This window comes from Gracilinanus agilis, chromosome X (assembly GCF_016433145.1).
Source record: "Gracilinanus agilis isolate LMUSP501 chromosome X, AgileGrace, whole genome shotgun sequence".
NCBI lineage: Eukaryota > Metazoa > Chordata > Mammalia > Didelphimorphia > Didelphidae > Gracilinanus > Gracilinanus agilis.
The window spans coordinates 72,746,672-72,770,840 of NC_058136.1; the positions used below are offsets into that span (position 1 = coordinate 72,746,672).

General features: G+C 40.3%; 1 protein-coding gene across 1 annotated transcript; it reads right to left on the reverse strand.

The window, feature by feature from the left end:
* Window positions 1-3,479: 3,479 nt before the first annotated feature.
* Window positions 3,480-23,497, reverse strand: LOC123253773 (ligand of Numb protein X 2-like). The gene is made up of 5 exons (XM_044682918.1): window positions 23,469-23,497; window positions 16,921-17,183; window positions 15,974-16,170; window positions 4,139-4,510; window positions 3,480-3,509 (listed from the first exon to the last, which is right to left on the reverse strand). The coding sequence occupies exons 1-5, from the start codon at window positions 23,495-23,497 to the stop codon at window positions 3,480-3,482; spliced, it is 891 nt and encodes a 296-aa protein (XP_044538853.1).
* Window positions 23,498-24,169: the final 672 nt, after the last annotated feature.

Here is a 24,169-nt window from a genome sequence, read left to right on the forward strand (position 1 = left end):
TCTCTCTCTCTCTCTCTCTCTCTCTCTCTCTCTCTCTCTCTCTCTCTCTCTCTCTCTCTCTCTCCATCTCTCTGTCTGTCTCTGTCTCTCTCTCTCTTTCTCACTCCTTCTCTCCATCTCTCTGTCTCTGTCTCTATCTCTCTCTTCCTTCCCTCCCTCCCTCCTTTCCCTCTCCCCACATATATAGTATTTAAATGCATAAAATAAAATAGGATTATAAAGGAAACTAATTGTATTGAAATACAGCCATCAACAAAATATATGTACACACACACACACACACACACACACACACACACAAACATATCTCTATTCCGAGTCTATGGATCCATGGTCTAGATGAACTCTAAACTCCTTTCTAATCATGACAGATCAAAGATCTCTAGCTGGTAGGCACCTCAGAGGCCATCTGGTCCAACACCCTCATTTTACAGGGGGGGGGAAACTGAGGCCCAGGGAGGGGAAAGGACTTGCCCAGGGTCACAGATAGGACCCTAAATCTAGAGCTAACAGGGGCCTCAGACACTATTGAATGGAACAGGGCTCAAAGTGTTTTCTGCAGACCTTTGGGAATCCCCTAAACCAGTGATGGGCAAACTATTCCCCGCGGTCTAGATCTAGTAGGCTGTAGTTTGCCCATCACTGCCTTAAGCAATTCCCTAATTACTACATCTGGATGTGGGGGCCTAGCAATTAGGGAATTGTTTAAGACAGTGATGGGCAAACTATGGCCTGGATCTGGCCCACGGGGAATAGTTTGCCCATCACTGCCCTAAACCCATGGTGGTGAGCCTATGGCACACATGCCAGAAGGGGCACTCAGAGCCCTCTCTGTGGGCACGCATGCCGTCGCCCCAGCACGGAGTTCGCCACAGTTTGTTACTAGAACGCCAAAGGGATACGGGGCCAGGCTGCTCCCCTCCCTTTCTCCATGGGTGCCCAAGGACCTTTCTCACACCAGCAGCCCCTCTGAAAGGTTTGCCATCACTGCCTTAAACCATTGCACAAAGTCCACAAGGCCAGAATGGCCCGGAAATGCTGTGAAATACTCTTTTCCTTTCCAAATAGATATTTACGTGAGGCCAGATTTTCTTCATCTATTTCAACCAAAGCAACATGTCATAACAGATTGGAGGCAGAATCAGATATGAGCATCCCCTTGTTTTCTGTTTAGTCAGGCATTAAGAGACATGCAAAAATATGTACCATAACACCACACAGCTCACTAGTTTTTTTGGAAACCATAACTATATTTTTTTTAATCCTTACCTTCTGTCTTAGAATCAATACAATGTATTGGTTCCAAGGCAGAAGAGCGGTAAGGGCTGGGAAATGGGGGTCAAGGGACTTGTCTAACCTAGGACCTCCCATCTCTGGGACCTGGATCTCAATGCACTGAGCCACCTTGTGGCCCCAAGGCCACTGATTTTTTAAAAACCCCATATCTTCTATTGTGGAATCAATACTGCATATTGGTCCCACAGCAGAAGAGCCAGGACCTCTTATCTCCAAGACTGGCTCTCTTAACCACTGAGCTATTCAGCTGCTCCATCCTGTTCTGTTTCAGGAGAGAGGAGTCAGACACTGACTGCTTAAGTTAGTTCAAATTCTGCCACTTCCCCTTAGTATTTGTGTGACCTTTGCCAGGGCACTTCCCATCAGTTTCTTCCTTTACAAAATGAGGTTGAGGGGTGGATTAGATCAATGGTTTTCAATGATCAAGGCCCCCCAAAAGAAAAAAAAAACAAAGAGCTTTAGTTTATGTGGGTTATATCCATTCATATTTACCATGTTAGGAAGACAGACTGATCATTTTTTAAAATATGGATTTGCTCATTCATGAAAAATAGCAGACTTGGGTTCAAATCCAACCTCAGACACTTCCTAACTGTAACCACTGGGCAAGTCACTCCAGCCCCATTGCCTAGCCCTTACCACTCTTCTGCCTTAGAATCAATATTGGTTCTAAGAGAGAAGGCCAGGGTTTAAAAAAAGGAATCAATCAACATATTCCAAAATGAAATCAGCTGCCTTCCGGGGTTCTCTCCAGGGCACAAATGAGTGGCTTTCCCCCTAGTCTGAAGGCTTCAAGAAGAGGTTAGACGACCACTTGTTAGCGATGTCGTAGAAGGGATTTTTGTCTGGGAAGCCGAGTCCTCAGGTTCTGTGCTAGAATGATGCCAGGGGTTAAGACATCATATTCATTAGATCTCTCAGCAACCAGAGAGGGAGACATTCAGGCCCAAAGCCCTGAACTCATCCAGAAGAGCTCAGGGTTCTCTTGTTCTCTTGCCACTCATCTCAGGTGTCAACTCTCAATCGGCCATTTTTCTTTTGTTCTTTTTGGACGGTTCAGAGGTAAAGGAATGAAAGACTCTAGGAATCAGAGAAGAACTGGGCAGCTCTGCCATTTCTCCATCTTCTGTGCCCATCCGCAAGTCCTGTCACCCCCAAGCAGTGACTCTTTCCCTTCTTGGGGCCTCTTTTTTCTCAGTTTCAGGTCTAGATTACAGAGATAGCCCATCCATGCCTATGCAACTGCCATTGCAGTAGCTTCTTTTTCAAACTCTCTTAACTTCAGTCTTCGAATCAGTACTCTGTATTAGTTCCAAGGCAGAAGAGTGGCAAGGGCTAGGCAGTGGGGGTTAAGTGACTTGCCCAGGATCACACAGCTAGGAAGTGTCTGAGGCCAAATTTGAACCTAGGACTTCCTGTATCTAGGCCTGGCTCTCAATCCGTAGAACTACCCAGCTGCCCCAGAAGTCACTGAGACTCTCATCTGAACCTGAAAGCAAGTCTACCTACTCCTGAACCATCTCCTTATACCAATCGTCCCTTCTTTTAGGTCCCCTAGACTAGTGACGGGCAAACTACGGCCGACAGGCCAGATGCGGCCCCCTGAAATGTTCTACCCAGCCTTGAGACATCCTTCCTAATCTGACGGGATACAACGAGTAGGATATAATACAATGAAACTTGGAAAGAGTCACCTTAGAAACAGACTGACAGAGGAGCATTTCCTTTCCTTTGGCCCCTCTTTCAAAAGTTGGCCCAGCACTGGTCTAACTTATCTGGAACCTAACCGGAGCCAGTCTTGACCTCTCCCATCTCATCTCATGTCCAAGGCTAACAAGGCATCTCGAAATGGCACATCCCCAATCAAACATTTTTCTTTTCCCCCTAAATTTGCTCCTCCTTCAGACTTCATTCCTCCTGTGGGTGGCCCCACTATCGTCTCTGTGTCCCTTTGAAAACCTGAGGGTCATCTTTGAACCTTTCCTCTCTTATCCAATCAGCTGGCAAGTCCCAAGGATGCCACCTTTGGCGAATCTCACATCTGTTCCCTCTTCCGCTATTCCAGTTAGTCATTCTCTAGACATGCCCACCTCTTGGTGACCCCATTTAGAGATTTCTTTTTCTTTTATTTACATTTTAAATTTATTTATTTTCTATTTACTTTCCTGTTTTTTATTATATACTTAATAACCATCACCACCACCAAAACCCATCTAGTTAAACAAATGCATGAAAAAATTATGTGCCAACGCACAAACTCTACATTGTTGACAATTTGTTTAAAATATGTAAATTATACATGTATGCTAATCTAGACATCTGCTTTTGAGTTCTCTTTGGATTCACTTTACTTGGATACTTGGATTTTGTGGCTGCTATTTTTTTTTAATGAATTCATAGTATGTATCATTCTCTTTATATATTTTCCTTGTTTTCTTTATATTTCCAATAACAATGTTTCGGGGACGTTTCTTTGTCAAGATACTGGAGTGGTTTGCCATTTCCTTCTCCCACTCATTTTACAGAGAGGGAAACTGAGGCAAACAGAGTGAAGTGACTTGTACAGGGTCACACAGTTAGGAAGTGTCTGAGGCTGGATTTGAACTCAGGAAGATGAGTCTTTCTGATTCCAGGCTCCGTGTCCTAACCACTGCAGCACCATTTAGCTGTCCTGCTGCAGGTATTATTCTATTTTATAAAGAAAGGAATTGAGAGGATAAATGACTGGCCCAAAGTCACCCAGCTAATAAGTATTGGAGTTAGGATTCAAATCTAGGAATTTCTGGCTCTTGTCTTCCTGGCTACCATGCCAGATCTTGGAATCGTGTGGGGCTCCACTCACCTGAATGATCTGGGCTGCTGTCTCCGGTGTCCCCTGTCTCAGGTCCTGACCATTGATGGAGAGTACTTTGTCATTTTGGCTTAGCTTTCCATTCTTGGCTGCCAGGCCACCATCCAGCAGGTCGAGAATGAAGATGCCAGCCTTGCCAGCCTTACGGATCAGTTTGATACCCAGGGGCTGCAGCCGGTCCTTCTTCATCAGGGTGACATGCACAATCTCCCCAGCCCTGCTGGGAATCGGGCTGTCATCTCGGGGTGGCTTGTTCAGGAAGCCCTTCTCTTGCAAGATCACCAGCTGTAGCACAGGCCCTGCCTGGCGGAGCAGGGAGATTGCCTGAGAGTGGGTGACATTGCTGATGTTGACCCCGTTGACCTAGGAGGAAGGACAATTTGCTAGAGGACTCCATCAGCCTTCCCAACCAGAACAACTTTAATCTCTCCAGTATTTCAAAGCCTGCTGCTTCCTAGGTGGAGCGAGGGCAAGCCCAAGAGAATGGGAAGGCCACTGCATTTCTCCTGTCTGCCTCCCTTTTCCTCAACACCTCCTTTTCTTTATCAGCCCTTCTACAATATTTTAAGTTTTTCAGGATTTCATTTATTAATGTATTTGTTAATTTTCCATTCATTCATTTACTTATTCATTCATCTATCCATCATCTCTCCATCTCTCCATCTATCAATCTATAATCTATTGATCTATCTAGCCATCCATCTAGCTAACTATCCGTCTATCCATGAATCTCTCAATCTGTAATCATTCAATCCAACAATTGATCTATCAAATATCTAACCATATATCACTGAATCTACAATCTATCAACCTACCAATCTGTCTCTCTATTATCTATCAATCTGTCTATCCATCTATCAATCTATAATCTATCAATCAAACTATCCGCCTATCATATATCTGTCTGCCCATCAATCAATAAATCAATAACCTATCAGTCACCTATTTATCCATTCATCCATCTACTCATCCATCCATTCATCTAAATTGGTCCATCCATCTGTTGCCTGTCTATCCATCATCTATCTATCCATCCATCCATCAATCTATAATCAACCAATCTATCAGTCTTATCATACATCTATCTATCCCTCTATCAATCAATGTATAATCCACCAATCAATAATCTATCCATCTACCTATCTATACATCATCTATCTATCTACCCATCTATCAATCAACCTATGATCTATTAATCCATCTGTCCAAATATCCATCATCTATCAGTCTATTAATCTATCCATTAATTTATATCCTATTAATCTATTTATCCATTTATCAATTTATAATCCATCAATCAGCATATCATTTATCTCTGTCTGCTCATCAATTGATCAATCTATCCATCCACCAATCTATAATCTATCAATTAATCATCTCTCTATCCATCCATTCATCCACCCACCCATGCATTTCTCTCTATCCATCAATCAGTCTAAAAATATCAATTTATTGATTTATCCATTTATCTATTAATCTATCTATAACATCAATCAATCTATAATTTCTCAATTAATTCATCCATCCATCAATCTATAATCTATCCATCAATTAATCAAGACTATATCAGTCAATTGATAATCTATTAATCAGTCATCTATCTATCTATCTATCTATCTATCTATCTATCTATCTATCTATCTATCTAACCACCCATCTGTTGTCTGTCTCTGTCCATCTATCTATCCATCTATCTATGTACCTATCTACCTGTCTATTCATCTATTTATCAATTGATCTAGCTATAATCTATCAATCTATCTATAATGAATCAATAATCTATCAATCTATAATATATCAATCAGTCAATCATCAAACCACTCACCAATCAATCATCTATCAATCCATCCATCTTTCTGTCTATCCATCATCTATTTGTCAGTCTATCTATCCATCAATCTATAATCAACCAATCTATAACCAATCAATTTAACTACAATTTATCAATCAATCTATAATCTATCAATCAATAGATCAATCCACAAGATCTATCCATTAATCTATCTATAATCTATTAATCCATCAACCAATTAATAATGTCAGTCTATCAATCAACCTATCATATATCGATACATCTACCCATCTATCAATCATCAATTATAATCTATCAATCTAAAATATACCTATTCATCTATCTGTAATTTATTAATCTATTGTTCTATCCATCCTATATCTATCAACCAATTAATAATCTACCAATCAATCTATCCATCCATCTATCCATCTGCCTTTACATCAATCTTTCTATAATCTAACAATCTCTGTCTATACATCTACCAGCCAATCTGTAACCTATCAATCAATCATTAATTTATCCACCCATCCATCTATCCATCTACCCATCATCTATCCATTCATCTCTCTATACATCAATCTGTCTATAACCTATCAATAGGTTTATAATCTATCAATGAACCTACTGATCTATCACTTATCTATCCACCCATCTATCAACCCATCTCTCTCTATATATAACATATCAATCTATCTATAACCTATCAATCATTCCCATCCAACTATCTATCCATCAATCAGTCTATCCATCATTCTATAACCTATTAGTCTATCTGTCTATTCATCCATCATTCAATCTATATTATATCAATTAACCTATCATCTATCTCTCTGATTACTCAACTATCAATCAATTTTTAATCTATCCATCAATTGACCAATTAAACAATTTATAATCTATCAATGAATCAGTAATCTATCAATCAGCCACCTGTCTGTCTTTCTGTTTATCTGCCTATTCATCTATCAATCAATTGAACTGTCTATAATATATCAATCTGTCTATCATCTATCAACCAATTTATAACCTATCAGTCAACTGAACAATCTATCATATAGCTATCAATCTATAATCAATCAATTAATCTGTCAATCAAGCCATCCATCAATCTATCTGCCTACCCATCTATCAGTCTATAATCAATCAATCATTCAACAATATATCAATCTATCCATCCATTCATCTGTCTGATGTTTGTCTGTCCATTGATCTATTTATCTACCTAGGCATCTAATTAGTCATCAATTGATCCATCTATAGTCTATTAATGAATCTATAATCAATCCATATATCAATCTAGAATCTATTAATCAATCACCTATCTCTCCATCAATTGATCTATAATCAGTCTATCCATCTATCAACTTATAATCAGTCTACTTATGATAATCTATGAGTCTATCCATCTATTTATCAATCAGTCATCAATCTATTCATTCATCTGTCCATCTGTCTATACATTCATCCATCTATTCATCTACCCACCTATCTATTCATCAATCTATCTATACTCAATCTAACTATATATGCAATCCATCTTTCTATCAATTTATCAATCAATTGATAATCTATCAATCAACCTTCAAATCTATCATAAATCAATATATCCAAACTATCAATAAATATTTGATATCAATATTCAGTCTAACAATCAATCAATCCATCCAACTATCTCTCTTTCTCAGCATCCATCTGTCCAGTCTGTCTAGCTACTCACCATCTATCTGTGTATTTATCTATCCAGCCATTTATCTATAATCAATCTGTCTATCCAGCTATCCAACAATTTATAATCAATCTATCTATCAACCTATCATTCTATCATATCTCTCAGTCTATCCACTAATTTATCAACCATCAATTAATACCCATCCAGCCATCTGTATGTCTATCCATCTGTTGATCCATCTATATATTCATCAATCAACCTATAATCTATCAATTTCTTTTTATCTACCTGTGGATAAATCTATAATCCACCATAAATCTATCTATCAATTAATCCATAATCTATACATCCATCCATCTGTCAGCTCTCTGAATGTCTTTCCATCATCTCTTATCTATCTCTCCATCCATTAATCAATCTATCTATAATCTATCAATTCATTCATTAATCAAGCTATAATCCATCATTCAATCAATCAAGAGTCTATTAATCCAAAATCAATCTATTGACCAATCCATCTGCTCATCTGTCTGTCCATTTCTCCAGTATGTCTGGCTATTCAGCCATCTACCTCTCTGTCAATCTCTGTATCCATACATTTATCTTCGATCAATTTGTCTACCCCTCTATCAATTTATAATCAATATATCAATTGACCTATCATTCTGCCATATATGTATGTATCCATCTATCCATCTATCCATCAATATATAATCCCAATCAATCTTTCTATCAAGCAATATACAATATATCACTCTTTTATATATCTATCACCCAATCATCAATATATTTATCAGTGAATCCATCTGTCTATCATTCCTCAGTCTATCTATCTGATCTATTAACCAATAGTCTATCAATCATCAATCTATCCATCCAACCATCTGTCTGTGCATCCACCTCTGCAGTCTATCTATTCATCCGGATATCTGTGTATCTATCTATCTATCTAGCCATCTGTATAAATGGAAATTTTGAACCTTGAACTTCATCTCCCATAAGTCCCTTAGTTTTCCCCAAATTCCCTTTAATCTCTCCTGCGCCTCCACATTTGGGTGGTCACGTTATTGTTTTATAGTTGGCTGTAACTCCTCCCTCTCTCTCTTTGGTTCCTGGGAGCAAGCTGGTTAGTACCTCTTAGTCTCTTTTGTTATTTTATTATTAATAAAATATTCATAAATATAAAATTTAGTATTTTGCATATTGATTTTAATCTCCACACATCTATCTATCATCAATCTGTCTATCCAGCTGCCCATCAATTTATAATCAATCAATCCAACAACCTATCATTCCATCATATCTATCAGTCTATCCACCTATTTATCAATCAATCTTCAATCTACATCTATCCTGCCATCTGCATGTCTATCCATCTGTGTCTATCAGTCTATCCATCCGTTTACATATTCATCAATCTATCTAAAATCTGTCACTTTCTTTTTATCCATCTATGGATTAATCTATAGTCAATTATAATTCTATCTATTTATCAACCAATAATCTATCGATCAATGCATAATCCATGTATACATCCATCTGTCGGCTGTCTGACTGTCTTTCCATCATCTATTATCTATCTCTCCATCCATCTACAAATCAATCTATCAATTCATCAATCAACCAATCTATAATCCATCATTCAATCAATCAATAGTCTATCAATCAATAATCAATATATTGATCAATGCATCTGTCCATCCGTCTGTCCATCTCTCGTCTGTCTGTCTATTCATCCATGCACCTCTCTTTCAATCTCTGTCTCCATCCATCTTCAATCAATTTGTCTACTCCACTATCAATTTATAAGCAATCTATCAAATGACCTATCATTCTGTGTCTATCCATCTTGCTATCCATTTATATATTTGTCATTTTATGTATAACCTATCAATTTATTTTTATCCATCTATGGATCAATCTACAGTCAACCATAAAACTATTTATTTATTTATTTGTAATTTATCAATCAATCCATAATCTATATATTAATCCATCTGTCAGCTGTCTGTCTTTCCATCATCTATTATCTCCCTCTCCATCCATCTGTTAATCAATATGTCTATAATCTCTCAATTCACCCATCAATCCATCTATAATCCATCAGTCAATCAATAAATAATCAATGTATTGATTAATCTATCCATCTGTCTATCTCTTCAGTCTGTCTGTCTATTCATCCATCCACCTCTCTGACAATTTTGGTATCCATCCATCTATCTTCAATCAATTTGTCTACCCCTCTATCAATATATAATCAATCTATCAATTGACTCATCATTCTATCATATATGCATCTATCAGTCTATTTATCTATGCATCAATATATAGTGTTAATCAATCTTTCTATCAAGCAATATATAATCTATCACTATCATATGTCTGTCACCCAATCATCAATATATTTATCAATGCATCCATCTGTCTGTCCATCTATCATTTATCAGTTTATCTATAATATATCGACCTATCTTTCTATGCAAAGATTAAACAATCTATAATCTATCTAGAAACCTATCACTCTCTCATACATCTATCTATGCATCAATATCTGATCTATCAATCAGTAGTCTATCAATCATCAATCTATCATCCAACCATCTGTCTGTGCATCCACCTGTGCAATCTGTCTATCTAGTCATCCTTCTACCTGTGTATCTATCTATCTATCTATCTATCTATCTATCTATCTATCTATCTATCTATCTATCTATCTATCCATCTATCTATTATCAATCTGTTTATCCACCTGTATATCTATTTATAACCAATCTATCCAACAACCTATCATTCTATCATATCTATCTGTCTATCCACCTATTTATCAATCTATCATCAATCTATAACCGTCCAGACAACTGTGTGTCTATCCATCTGTCGATCTGTTTCAATATATAATCTCAATCAATCTTTCTATCAAGCAATATACAATATATCACTCTTTCATATATCTATCAATCATCAATATATTTATCAATGCATCCATCTGTCTGTCCATCTATCATTCCTCAGTCTATCTATAACCTATCAACCTATCTTTCTATACAAAGATCAACCAATCTATAATCTATCTAGAAACCTATCTATCAATCACCAATCTATCTATCCAACCATCTGTGTGTGCATCCACCTGTGCAGACTGCCTATCTATTCATCCATCTACCTGTGTATCTATCTATCTATCCAGCCATCTATCTATAATCAATCTGACTATCCAGCTGCCCATCAATTTATAATCAATCTATCCATCAACCCATCATTCTATCATATCTATTGGTCTATCCACCTCTATTTATCTATTAGTCATCAATCTACATTTTCCAGCCATCGGTCTGACTATCCGTCTGTGTCTATCCATCTGTCTATCTGTTTATATATTCGTCAATCTATCTATAATCTGTCAAATTCTTTTTGTCCACCTATGGATCAATCTATAACCTACCATAAATCAATATATATCAATCAATCCATAATCTATATATCTATCCATGTGTTGGCTGTCTGACTGTCTTTCCATAATCTATTATCTATCTCTCCATCCATCTACAAATCAATCTATCAATTCATCAATCAATCTATAATCCATCAACCAATCAATCAATAGACAATCAGTAAATAATCAATATATTGATCAATCCATCCATCCATCCATCTGTCCATCTCTCCAGTCTGTCTGTCTATTCATCCATCCACCTTTCTTTCAATCTGTCTCCATCCATCTTCAATCAATTTGTCTACCCCTCTGTCAATTTATGATCAATTTATCAATTGACCTATCATTCTGCCATATATGCATATTGGTCTATCCATCTATGTATCAATATATTATCTCAATCAATCTTTCTATAAAGCAATATGTAATCTATCACTCTATCATATATCTATCAACCAATCATCAATATATTTATCAATGCATCCATCTGTCTATCCATCTATCATTCCTCAGGCTATCTATAACCTATCAACCTATCTTTCTATACAAAGATTAACAATCTAGAATCTATCTAGAAACCTATCAATCTCTAATACATCTATCTATCCATCAATATCTGATCTATCAATCCATAGTCTGTCAATCATCAATCTATCCATCCAACCATCTGTCTGTGCATCCACCTGAAGTCTATCTATTCATCCATCTACCTGTGTATCTATCTATCGATTCAGTAATCGATCTATAATCATCCTATCTAGCTGTCCATCAACTTATAATCAATCTGTCCATCAACCTATCATTCTATCATATCTATTAGTCTATCCACCTATTTATCAATCTATCATCAATCTGTACCCATCTAGACATCTGTGTGTCTATCCATCTGTTGATCTGTTTATATATTTATCAATCTATGTATAATCTATCAATTTCTTTTTATCCACCTATGGATTGATCTATAATCAACCCAATCTATCTATCAATCAATAATCTATCAATCAATCCATAATCTATATATCCATCCATCTGTTGGCTGTCTGATTGTCTTTCCATCATCTATTATCTATCTCTCCATCCATCTGTTAATCTATCAATTCATCAATCAATCAATCTGTAATTCAGCATTCAATCAATTAATAGTCTATCAATCAATAATCAATCTATCGATCAATTCATCTATCCATCCCTCTGTCCATCTGGCTATTCATCCATTCACCTCTCTGACAATCTCTGTATCCATCCATCTATCTTCAATTAATTTGTCTACCCCTCTATCAATATATAATTAATCTATCAATTAACTTATCATTCTATCATATATGCATCTATTGGTCTATCTATCTATGTATCAAGATATAATCTCAATCAATCTTTCTATCAAGCAATATATAATCTATCACTCTTTCATATATCTATCACCCAATCATCAATATATTTATCAATGGATCCATCTGTCTGTCCATCTATCATTCCTCAGTCTATCTATAACTTATCAACCTATCTTTCTATACAAAGATTAACCAAACTATAATCTATCTAGATACCAATCACTCTCTCATACATCTATTTATCCATCAATATCTGATCTATCAATCAGTAGTCTATCAATCATCAATCTGTCCATCCAACCATCTGTCTGTCTGTACATCCACCTGTGCAGTCTGCCTATCTATTCATCCATCTATCTGTGTATCTATCTCTCTATCCAGCCATCTATCTATAATCAATCTCTCTATCCAGCTTTCTATCAATTTATAATCAGTCTATCCATCAACCTATCATTCTATCATATCCATCGGTCTATTAACCTATTTATCAATCAATCAATATCCATCCAGACATCTGTATGTCTATCCGTCTATGTCTATCCATCTGTTGATCCATTTATATATTCATCAATCTATGTATAATCTATCAATTTCTTTTTATCCACCTATGGATCAATCTACAATAAATCATAAATCTATCTATCAATTAATCCATAATCTATACATCCATCATCTGTCAGCTCTCTGACTGTCTTTCCATCATCTATTATCCATCTATTAATCGATCTATCTATAAGCTATCAATTCATCTATCAATCAATCTATAATCCATCATTCAATCAATCAATTGTCTATCAATCAATAATCAATCAATCTGTCCATCCATCCATCTCTCCAGTCTGTCTTGTCTATTCATCCAACTACCTCTCTGTCAATCTCTGTATCCATCCATCTTCAATAAATTTGTCTATCCCTCTATTAATATATAATCAATCTATCAATTGACCTATCATTCTGACATATATGCATCTATCAGTCTACCCATCTATGTATCAATATATAATCTCAATCTTTCTATCAAGCAATATGTAATCTATCATTCTATCATATTTCTATCAACCAATCATCAATATATTTATAAATGCATCCATCTGTCCATTTATCATTCATCGGTCTATCACTTATCAACCTATCTTTCTATATAAATATCAACTAATCTATAATCTATTTAGAAATCTCTCAATCTCTCATATATCCATCCATTCACTCATCTATCCTCTATTCTTGTCTATACATTAGTCTTTCAATCTTTCTATCTATAATCTAACAATCTGCTTATCCATCTACCAATAAATCTATATATCATTCAGTCCATCAAGTTATCTATCTCTCATATATCTATTTATCCATCTATCAATCAATATGTAATCTATAATTCAATCTATCAATCACCTATCAATCATCTATCTATTAATTATTATATTAATATTAAACCAATTGATACTAATAATTCATCTATCTATTGTTTCCATCTATCCTTCAATCTATCCATAATCTATCAATCTATCTAATCATCTATCAATAAATTTATAACCTATCAAACAACCTATCTATCACATATCAATCCATCCACCTATTTATAAATCAATATATACTTTATCATTCTATCAATAGTCTTTTCATTAATCAATCATCAATCAATCAATCTATTCAACTGTCTGTCCATCCAGTCTGTCTATTCATCCATCCATCTATCTATAATCTTTCAATCTCTGTTTATTTAACTATCATTCAATCTGTCAATCTATCATACATCTATCCCATCTATCAATAAATGTATAATCTATCAGTCATAAATCTATCAGTCCATCTATCCATCAGGTCTATCTATCTATCTATCTATCTATCTATCTATCTATCTATCTATCTATCTATCTATCTATCTATCTATCTATCTGTCTGTCTCTCTGTGCATCCATCTATCTAGCCAACTGTCTACGAATCAATTTATAATTTGTCACTCAGTCTATTCATCAATGCTATCATATATCTATCTACCCATCTATCTAGCAATCAATCTATAATCATATATCAATCAAGCTACCTATAATCTATCAATTTATTTCTTTGAGTGTTGTCTATCCATCTATCTGTCTATCCATGTATCTTTCTATCAATCTATATGTAATCTCTCAATCTGTCTATCAATCAACCTATGAACTTATATCAGTCTATCTATCCATCTATTAATCAACCTATGAATTTATCATATATCTGTCTATTGATCTATCAATCTACATATAATGTATCAATCAATCCATCTGTTAATCAGTCATCTATGTATCCATCTATCTATCCATCAGTCTATCTATAATCTATCAATCTATTTATGTACACATCTATCAATTTATAATCTATCAGTCAACCTATCAATCTACCATATATCTATCCATGTATCTATTTATCCATCTATATATCAATCAATCAATGATCATCAATCAATCATCAATATATCAATCCATCAGTCAATCATCTATCTATCTATCTATCTATCTATCTATCTATCTATCTATCTAAACAAGCACTTCTGCTCTCTTCCTTTTGCTCCCCCCTAATTGGAGATAAAAAAGAAAAAGAAAATAAAAACCAAAGCCTTTCAATACCTGTGCATGATTAAGCAAGACATATTCCCATATTTGTGATAGCATTTTTTTAGAGGAAACTATTGCCTTCCCTCTTGGAACTGATAGTAAGTATGGGTTCCAAGGTAGAAGAATGGGAAGGGCTAGGCAATGGAGGTTAAATGACTTGCCCAGGGTCACACAGCTAGGAAGTATCTTTCAACTCCAGGCCTGGCTCTCTATCCATTGAACCACCCAGCTGCCCCTGCAATAGCCTTTTAATGAGTCTCCCTTCCTTGAGTCTCTCCCCAAACTGATCCATCCTTTATATGAATAACCACCTAACCTTCCTAAGGCACAGGTGGGCCTTCTGCTCAAAACCTTCAATGAGCTCCCTATTGCCTGCAAGGGGAAGATGAAGATGCCAATTCTATGGCCTGGTGACCAAGGCCAACCATCCTCTGGCTCTAATCTTCCTTTCCAGGCTCATCTCACTGATGTGAATTATCACCCAGCACTCTCCCATTTCTGGGCCTTTGCCCCAGTGGGAGTGGACTCTAAATCCCACCTTTGTGATTGCTGAACACTTTCCTTTCTTCAGGGTCCAACTCAATGAAGCCCTTCCCAATCCCATCCTGCACCCCCCCAAGTCAGTAAAACTGTGAAAGAACTTCTCCTTCCTTAAATATCTCCTTGCATTTTCTTTGAACCCCTCCACATGCCCCCAATAGAATTCAAGCCCGGTAGGGGGCAGGGATTGTGCCCTGCTTCGCCTGGAACCCTTATACCTAACACTGAGTCTTGTACACACTAGGCACAAAAGGGCTTGGGGTCAAGAGTCCTGGGTTTGAGTCAGCCGGGGTACCTTGAGCAATGGTCATTTTACTCCTGGAGATCTCCTGGGGCTGGGAGGAGTGTGTATTCTCCAAATGAGATGATTGTTATTGTCGACTGGGGAGGGAAGCATGAGCCAGGCTGGGGTCCTACCTGTCATCCTGGGGGGCTGGGGGCAACGAAGAAGAAGGATGCCCACCTACCTCTAATACGTGGTCTCCAGGGGCCACTTTTCCATCCATGCCTAGGGGGGTGTCCTGGTGGACTTCTTGCACGACAATGTTGCCCAGGGGGGTGTCCTTGCCCCCCACGATCCTCATCCCCAGCTCTTTCTCAGGGTTATCCCGGGAAATTTCCACAATGACAGTTTCGGCCACGAGATTGGTACCACGAGTCAGGTCTGATGGGGAGAAGGGGAAATCAGAGGTGACTAAAGGGAGTGTGTGAAGCCCTTAGGACAGTCCCTGGCACCTAGCAGGTGCTTAATCAATACTCGTTCCCTTGTTCTTTCTCTGCCCTCCTTGAGAAGTGAGCTAGAAAACTTGGCCAGAATAGCTTCCTTGTGCTCCGTGGTGTCATGAGCCACGTTGGAGCTAGTAAAGACCAAGGAACATGATGGCAATCCACTAGACTGAGGACAGTAGTTTTGTGGGTGATAAGCAGAATTCCTATCTGGGGGCATCCATGCAGAAGGCCCAGCAGGGTCTAGTCAGCTTCCTGACATTAGAGACCGAGGTCCAAGTCACAATGTGGAATTGGGGATCCCAGAACCCTAACATTTTCCTCCAGGCATGTTCTGCCCAGGACAGATTATCCCTGCCCTAGTCCTGGAAGCTAAGCCCCTCTTTTTTAAACTTCTTCCCTTTCATCTCAGAATCAATAGCGTGCACTGGTTCCAAGGCACAAGAGTGGTAAAGGTGATGTAATGGGGGTGAAATGACCTGCCCAGGGTCATACAGCTGGGAGTTGGCCAAGGCCCCATTTGAACACAGAACCTCCCATCTCTAGGTCTGCCTTTCAATCCACTGAGCCACCCAGCTGCCCCCTTAAGCCTCTCTTAATGGAGCGGGAAATCTGTTGACTCCTATTGGGCTTGTGGTCCACTAAGACCCCTTAGACTTTTCCGTGGCCCCCTTCCCAAAACCTGTACCCGATGTGGAAAGATTCAGGATGCAATCTTCATCTGTCTCCTCAAAGGCTGGGTTCACCAACCCAGGCTCTGGGCTAGTCCAGGGCACCATAGGGGTGACAGATGAATACTCCGAGTCCATCGATAAGATGGCATCAATATCAAAGAAGTTCTCCCCACAAGGACTGCTGGCTTCTGCCTCCAGGGGCACTTCTGGCTTCTTTAGGTCCTGTTGACATTTCTCCTCCACCATTTTGGCTTGGTATTTCCTCAAGCCAGGGCACCTGGGGCAGAAAGCAAAAGGCCAGGTCACTCAGGGGTAGGGGAGAATGAGGAGGGCAGAAGGTCCACTGCGGTGTGTAGGGGAACTCAGAAAAATCAAAGGCACGCTGGGGAAGGCCTGTGGGGAGAGTGAGCTGGATTGGATTTTCTGGGCTCTTGAAAAGTTTCCAATAAATTCAGCCTCAGAGAAAGGTACAAAGGAACATCATGAGCTGAAAGCAGCAAACCATTTCTGTGCCTTGGATCCTTTCATGTCACTCATTGAAAGCCTAAGATGAGAAAAGCAAGAGAACTGGAGGAGCGAGGGGGAGGACAGATGAAAGGCTCCGGGTTTGATCTCTCCCCAGAATTGGAGCAATAGGGACCCCAAACCACCCACAGTGCCTCATTCAACAGAGACAGTCCCTTTGGGGAGAGGTGCCTTCCTCCAATTTTACCCACGACTTCTAATCGATGACTCAGCCCTGCAAAGAATCAGAAGCTCAAGTTCCGTTGGCTGCCGGGCCTTGGAAGTGAGTGTACCTGGGCCTTTGGCCTGCTTCTCCCCTGATCATTCGGATGCATGTATTATCCTTCCATGCCACTCAATGCACCAAATATCTATTAACATCTACCAGATCCAAGGTACCAAATGTACTTAGGTTAGACACAAGTAAAATAGCAACTGATTGCCTGGCATTCCAGGATCTCGGCAATTGACTTTTCCAGGCACTTGAGAAGCATTTATTAGCACCATACCTAGCACATAGTAGTTGCTGAAGTGCTGGGATCAAAAGAAAGGGGAAGGGGCTGCTAGATGGTTCAGTGGATTGAGAGCCAGGCCTAGAGATAAGAGGTCCTGGATTCAAATCTGGCCTGAGATACTTACTTGTTGTGTGACCCTGGGCAAGTAACTTGACACCAATTGATTCGTCCCTACCTGTCTGCATTGGAATATAGTATGCTTAGTACCAATTCTAAGACAGAAGGTAAGAGTGTTAAAAAACAAGCAAAGGGGAAGGCAATCCCATCCCTCAAGGAGCTTACAATCCAATGGGGGAGATAATGTGCAAATAAGTCCATATGAAGTAGACCAAATTCAAGAGAAAGAGGAAATAATTAACAGAGGGAAGGCTCTAGAATTGAGAGGGACTGAGAACAGCTTCCTACAGAAGGTGGGAACCCCTTCCACTCACTCTGCACCCTGACCAAAATGAATGACTTTTTGATACCCAAATATGCCTTCTACGAGATCTCCTGCCTCAGTACCTTTGACCAGGCTGATCCCTTGGGCCCTCCCTCCTCTTTACCGGCGGAATTCTTACTCATCCTTTACAACACAACTCAAATATCCCCTGCTCTAGGAAATCACATCCTATCGGCTTGGGAGCTTGATGCCAACCTTTCCCCCAAGCCCCTCCCTATGTGGTACTTCCCTGCTCTCCACTCTCATCTTGAAGGATTTCTTATATTATTAGATATCTGTCTAATGGAGCCCCATCAAGTGCCCAGTGTAACTGGGGGTCTTCTTTGAATGGCTCTTTGTTTTCTTTTCTTTTCCTTTTGCTTTAAACCCTTACCTTCTGTCTTAGAATCAATACTGTGTAAGGCAATGTATGGGGAAAAGGGGGCTTGGGGGTCGACTGTATTAAAGATTGGTCCCCAGGGGGAAAATCTCCAATTAAGGAATAACCTCAAGTCAAAATTTACTCTGATGGGAATTTATTTACAAAATATAGGAGAGATGAGAAGGTAAGAGTAAGAGATTGTATTCAAGTCTGGGCTTTACTCTGGCAGGGCTCCAGAGGCCCAGCTGGAGAGCCTAAAAGTCAATTAGCAAGGGTTTTAGCCACAAGGGCTTCTCCCAATCAAGGGAACCTCCCGGAGGCCAGTACCTCCAGGGAGGTTAAAGGAGTCAGCCTTCTTCTCTCACCACTTGTAGTTCTAAGAGAGAGATTTAAGAGCAATCTCACCAAGGTCTTGGGGTCCCAGGTTCAGAGCTCCTCCACGAACCAGAAGAGCTCCTCCACCAGAAGACCTTCTTGTTCAGAAGACCTTCTGACTCACTCCACTCTCTCTTTTTAAAGGGGCCACTTATGCGGCACTTCCTGTGCCTTCCTCCTAGTTTACGTGTCCAATCACAACAGGCACTTCTCACAGTACAACTAGGGGGCAGTCAATCAATTCTGATTCGTCACCCACTCTAGCACACATGGGTTAGGACCTCCCAGAATTGGAGGTGCTCTCACCTTTGGTGATTGAATCTAAAGATGGGCAGTGTAGACTTAATCTAATTATCACAGTAAGGGCTAAGCAATGGGTGGGGGGGTAAGTGACTTGCTCAGGATCACATAGATAGGAAGTGTCTAAGACCAGATCTGAACCCAGGACCTCCCATCTCCATGTCTGAGCTCTACCCACTGGACCACGTAATCGTTCCTCTTTCTATTCTTTTTTAACCTTTCCTTCCATGTTAGAATCAATACTATGTATGGCACCAAGGTAGAAGAGCCTTAAGAGCTAGGCAATGGAGATGAACTTGTCCAGAGTCACACAGCTAGCAAGTATCTGAGGCCTCACTTAAATCCAAGTCCCCCTACCTCTAAGTCTGGCTTCCTATCCATTGAGCAACCCAGCCAGTCCCATGAATTTTTCAATGGGCAGGTATTGGTTGAGCATTTACTATGTGCATCTGGGGACCTGGCCTGTGCTTTGGGTATCTGCACCTTGAAGTCTTCCCAAGGGGGACAGAAAGTTATCTTGGGACTAAGCTTGAGCTTAATCTCTAAATGAGTTAAGGGTATTGCTGATGTCACGCTCACAGCCACCCAAGCTGTCCTCAGATGCCAAGTGTACAAGCAGTTCTCTACCCATCTCCCCAAGGGGCCCATCCTGATTCCAGGCTCCTCACGGGCAGCCTGAGCAGCTGGGGGCCCAGTCATCTCTTACAATAACAAATGCCTTGTATGTGCTTGGAAAAACAAACCTGCCATTCCTTTGGGACAGCCAGAGCTGTCTGTTAAGGACAAAATGAACTCAGTGGCTTTCTGCCAGAAAAAGGAGGGAGGGAGGTGGTGATGACAAGGAATACAGCATCAGCTGTGGGAGAGGGGATCAGAGGAGGGGGAAGCTAAGCATCAGATCTTAGAATGGAAGGGAGTTAGTGTAGAGGAAGGTGTCCTAGATTTGGGGTCAGGGACATGGGTTCAAGCTGGCATCTTGGTGTCCTCATTGGTAAAATGAGGGGGGAATCATACTTTTTGTTTCCTTCACAGAAATGCTATGATGAAAGGTCTTGGAAAATTGGAAGAAATGGAGCTGAGGTTATTATTGTTGTTATGATTATTATAGTCAATCCAGCAAGAAATAATCACCTACTGTGCGCCAGGTACCATGCTAAGTGCTAGGAAAAAAATGAAAGGGAATAGGCAGTTCCTGTTGTCGAAGAACTGTTTGATGGGGAAGAAGACATACAAATGGCTGTGCATAAGCAACAGCATAGGGATGGAGAAACTGGAGGGAATAAGCCAAGAGATGGCACTCACATTTAGAAGGTGGGATTTTAGCTGGGAAGCCAGGAGGCAGAGAGCTCCAGGCCTGGGAAACAGCCACTGAAGAAGTACAAAAGCTGTGTATAAGGAATGACAAGGAGATGTAATCACAGAGTATATATAAGCAAGGAAATTCAGTGTAAAAAGAGTAGAAAGAGGGGCAGCTGGGGAGCTCAGTGGATAGAGACCCAAGGCCTGGAGATGGGAGGTCCTGGCCTCAGACACTTCCTAGCTGGGTGGCCCTGGACAAATCACTTGACCCCCACTGCCTATCCCTTGACTCTTTTCTACTTTGGACCCAATATACGATACTGATTCTAAGGTGGAAGGGAAGGGGTTAAAAAAAAAGACTAGCTGGAAATCAAGATCTCTGGAGTTGAAGGTAGTTAAGGAGAGCATTTGTAGTCCATCTGAATAGCTTCCCTAGGAGACCTCCAGGGGGCGCTTCTGGGCATGTGCACCCTTAGTGCCTCACATCTGCAAATAAGAGCTCCATTTCCTCTACTCTTCTAAGGACAAAGTTTGGTCAATATGATCAGAGTTCACTTTCATGTTATTGTTCTGTGCATTTACATCATCACGGTCATTGTGAATGCTGCTATGCAGGGACTACCTGCTTCACTTTGCTCATATAGGTCTTCCCATGTTTCCTTGACTTAAAAAAAAATCCTTCCTTTCCATCTTAGAATTAATACTGTGTATTGGTTTCAAGGCAGAAGAGTGGTAAGGGCTAGGCAATGGGGGTCAAGTGACTTGCCCAGGGTCACACAGCTAGGACATGTCTAAGGTCAGATTAGAACCTAGGACCTCCCATCCCTAAATCTGGTTCTCTATCCACTGAGCCACCCAGCTGCCCTTCCCTGAATTATTCATAATCATCATTTTTTATGGCACAGTAATATTCCATCCCATTCATGTGCCACAATTTGCTTAGCCATTCCCCAATGGACATCTTCTTTGTGTCCATTTTTTTTTTGCTACCAAAAAAGTGCTGCTATGAATATTTTAATAATGATGGCGATGATGATTTAGCATTTAAAGGTTTGCAAAGTACTTCACATGTGAATATATTCTTTATTCCTTTGAGCTCCTTGGAATATAATGCCAAATAGTAGGATCTCTGGGTGAAAGGGTAAGGACATTTTAGGCATATTTTGAAAAATGAAATTCCAAATTGCCTTCCAGAGCCTTTGGATTGATTCGCAGCTCCACCAACAATGTACACATCACGTGTTCCAGTCTTCCCATAGTCTCTCTGACATGGACTATTTTCTTTTTCTACTTTGACTTTAAAAAAGTATTTTTTAAGCTTAATAAATTGAGCCCCCCCCATTATTGGAAAAAACCAAAACGCCTGCCCTTGGAGAGTAGAGTGACCTTTGTATTTCTAGCGCTGTGACTTCTCCCACATATCGGTTATCTCTCCGTATATCTGCTATATCTGCTCACTTGTTCCTTCTCGGTTCTCTCATGAAGGCAGAGTTTGTCAAGTTCTAAATTGGAAAAGCCTTCTCCATTTCATGTTCATGCTACTGCACTTGTACCATTGATCTCACCCTTCCTCCCCCCTCCTGGGCTTGTGCTTCAGCCTCAGAACCATTAATTCAGGCAGGAAGTAGCGTTGAACGGCAGCCGTGTCCTGCAGTGCAGAATTGAAATTCTCTCTGGTCTGAGTCATGAAACTCGGCCCTCCCTGCCGCCCTCAGCATGACTGTTAAATATTCGTGGTGGGTTTTGGCCAGGCCCTGCTGTCATCCCCACTGAGACACATCCTCTGAGGGCAGCGGGCATGGCGAGAATCTAACTAGGTGAGAACAGGGCAAAAAACAACCTTGTAAGACAGAACAAGTAGGCGGGAAAGGAACGGAAAGCCAGGCTTGGAAAGGGCAATGCTGCAAGCTACAGGGACTTGGTCCTGGCTGTGGCTTCAAATGTCCCCTCTGGCATCCGGCGTCTGGGGAGAAAAACCGCAGAAATGCCAGGGGTCCTTGTACTCCAGCCGCCCAGGGGACACCATCCCCGTGCATTGGCTGCTGGGAAAGCCAGACACAGAGAGGCTAGGGGGAGCCTTGTCTGCTCACTGGACCCTATCTGGTATCGTGTGGCCCGGGCCCGTGCTGGAAAACTGTCTCCTTATAAGCGAAGCACCCTCCCCCTTTTATTATGCTGCCCCCCCCCCCGTCTAGCATTCAGGCCATGTAGACCCCCAGCCTTAGAATAGCTTCCAAAGTTAGCCAGCACACAACTCTTCCTTTTTGCCCTAAACCTTTACCTTCTGTCTTAGCATTGATGCCAACATTGGTGCCAAGGCAGAAAAGCTGGCAAGGCTAGACAATGGGGCTCAGGGACTTGTCCAGGGTCACCCAGCTAGGAAATGCCTGAGGCTTTTTTTTAACCTTGACCGTCTGTCTTAGAATCAATACTGTGTATTGGTTCCAAGGCAAAAGAGCAACAAGGGCTAGGCAATGGGGCAAAGTGACTTGTTCAGGGTCACCCAGCTAGGAAGTGTCTGAAGACCTTCTGTCTTAGAATCAGTGCTGTGTATCAGTTCCAAGGCAGAAGAGTGATAAGGACTAGGCAGTGGGAGTGAAGTGACTTGCCCAGGGTCACCCAGCTAGAAAGTATTGGAGACCACATTTGAACCCAAGATCTCCACACTCCAAGCTTGGCTCTCTATCCAGTGGGCCACCTCACTGCCCCTGGTTCACAACTCTTAAGGCCAATTTATCCATTTTGGGGATCTGCCTCTCCCCTCACCCTGGCTGCTGGTAGCCTTGGGGACTCATGCATGCCCTTTTCTATCTGGAGTGGTAAAATCCTTCCTCAGAGAAGGTAGCACACTCAAGTGCCAGCTCCCCCCAGCTAAAAGAAATTCTCTTACCAGACAGGCACATAGGGTGTTGTCACCTTTCCCCTGGCAGAGTCGGACACCTCCGGCCCATTCGCTCTCTCCTGGTACCTCCCTTTCGTTCTTTTCATTCTTCTCTCCTGGAACTCAGCCACACTAAGGACATGGCCAGCCTTTCTCTAATTAGCTCCATACCAGGAGGCTTCACATCTTCACATTCTTTACACTTACTACATTTTTTCTCCTCACTCACACAACTTCCCATGATGCTCTCCTCCCCAAATAGGACACAGGGCATCGATTCATTCACAGATTCTAAGGCCAACTCTTTGAAATCTATTCTTTTACAGGTAGGGAAACTGAGGCCCAGGGAGCTTAACAAACAGAGACTTGCCTAAGGTCAGGGTTTGTAAGATTAAAATGAATATCCAATAACTCCAAGTATGATATTTTATAAGATTTACAAATAATCACTTGAAGTAGAGGAGAAGTAAAGCCTGAGAAAAGAGCATTTTCCTGACTGTGGGAGTGGGAGAAGAGAGAGAGAGAGAGAGAGAGAGAGAGAGAGAGAGAGAGAGAGAGAGAGAGAGAGAGAGAGAGAGAAAGAGAA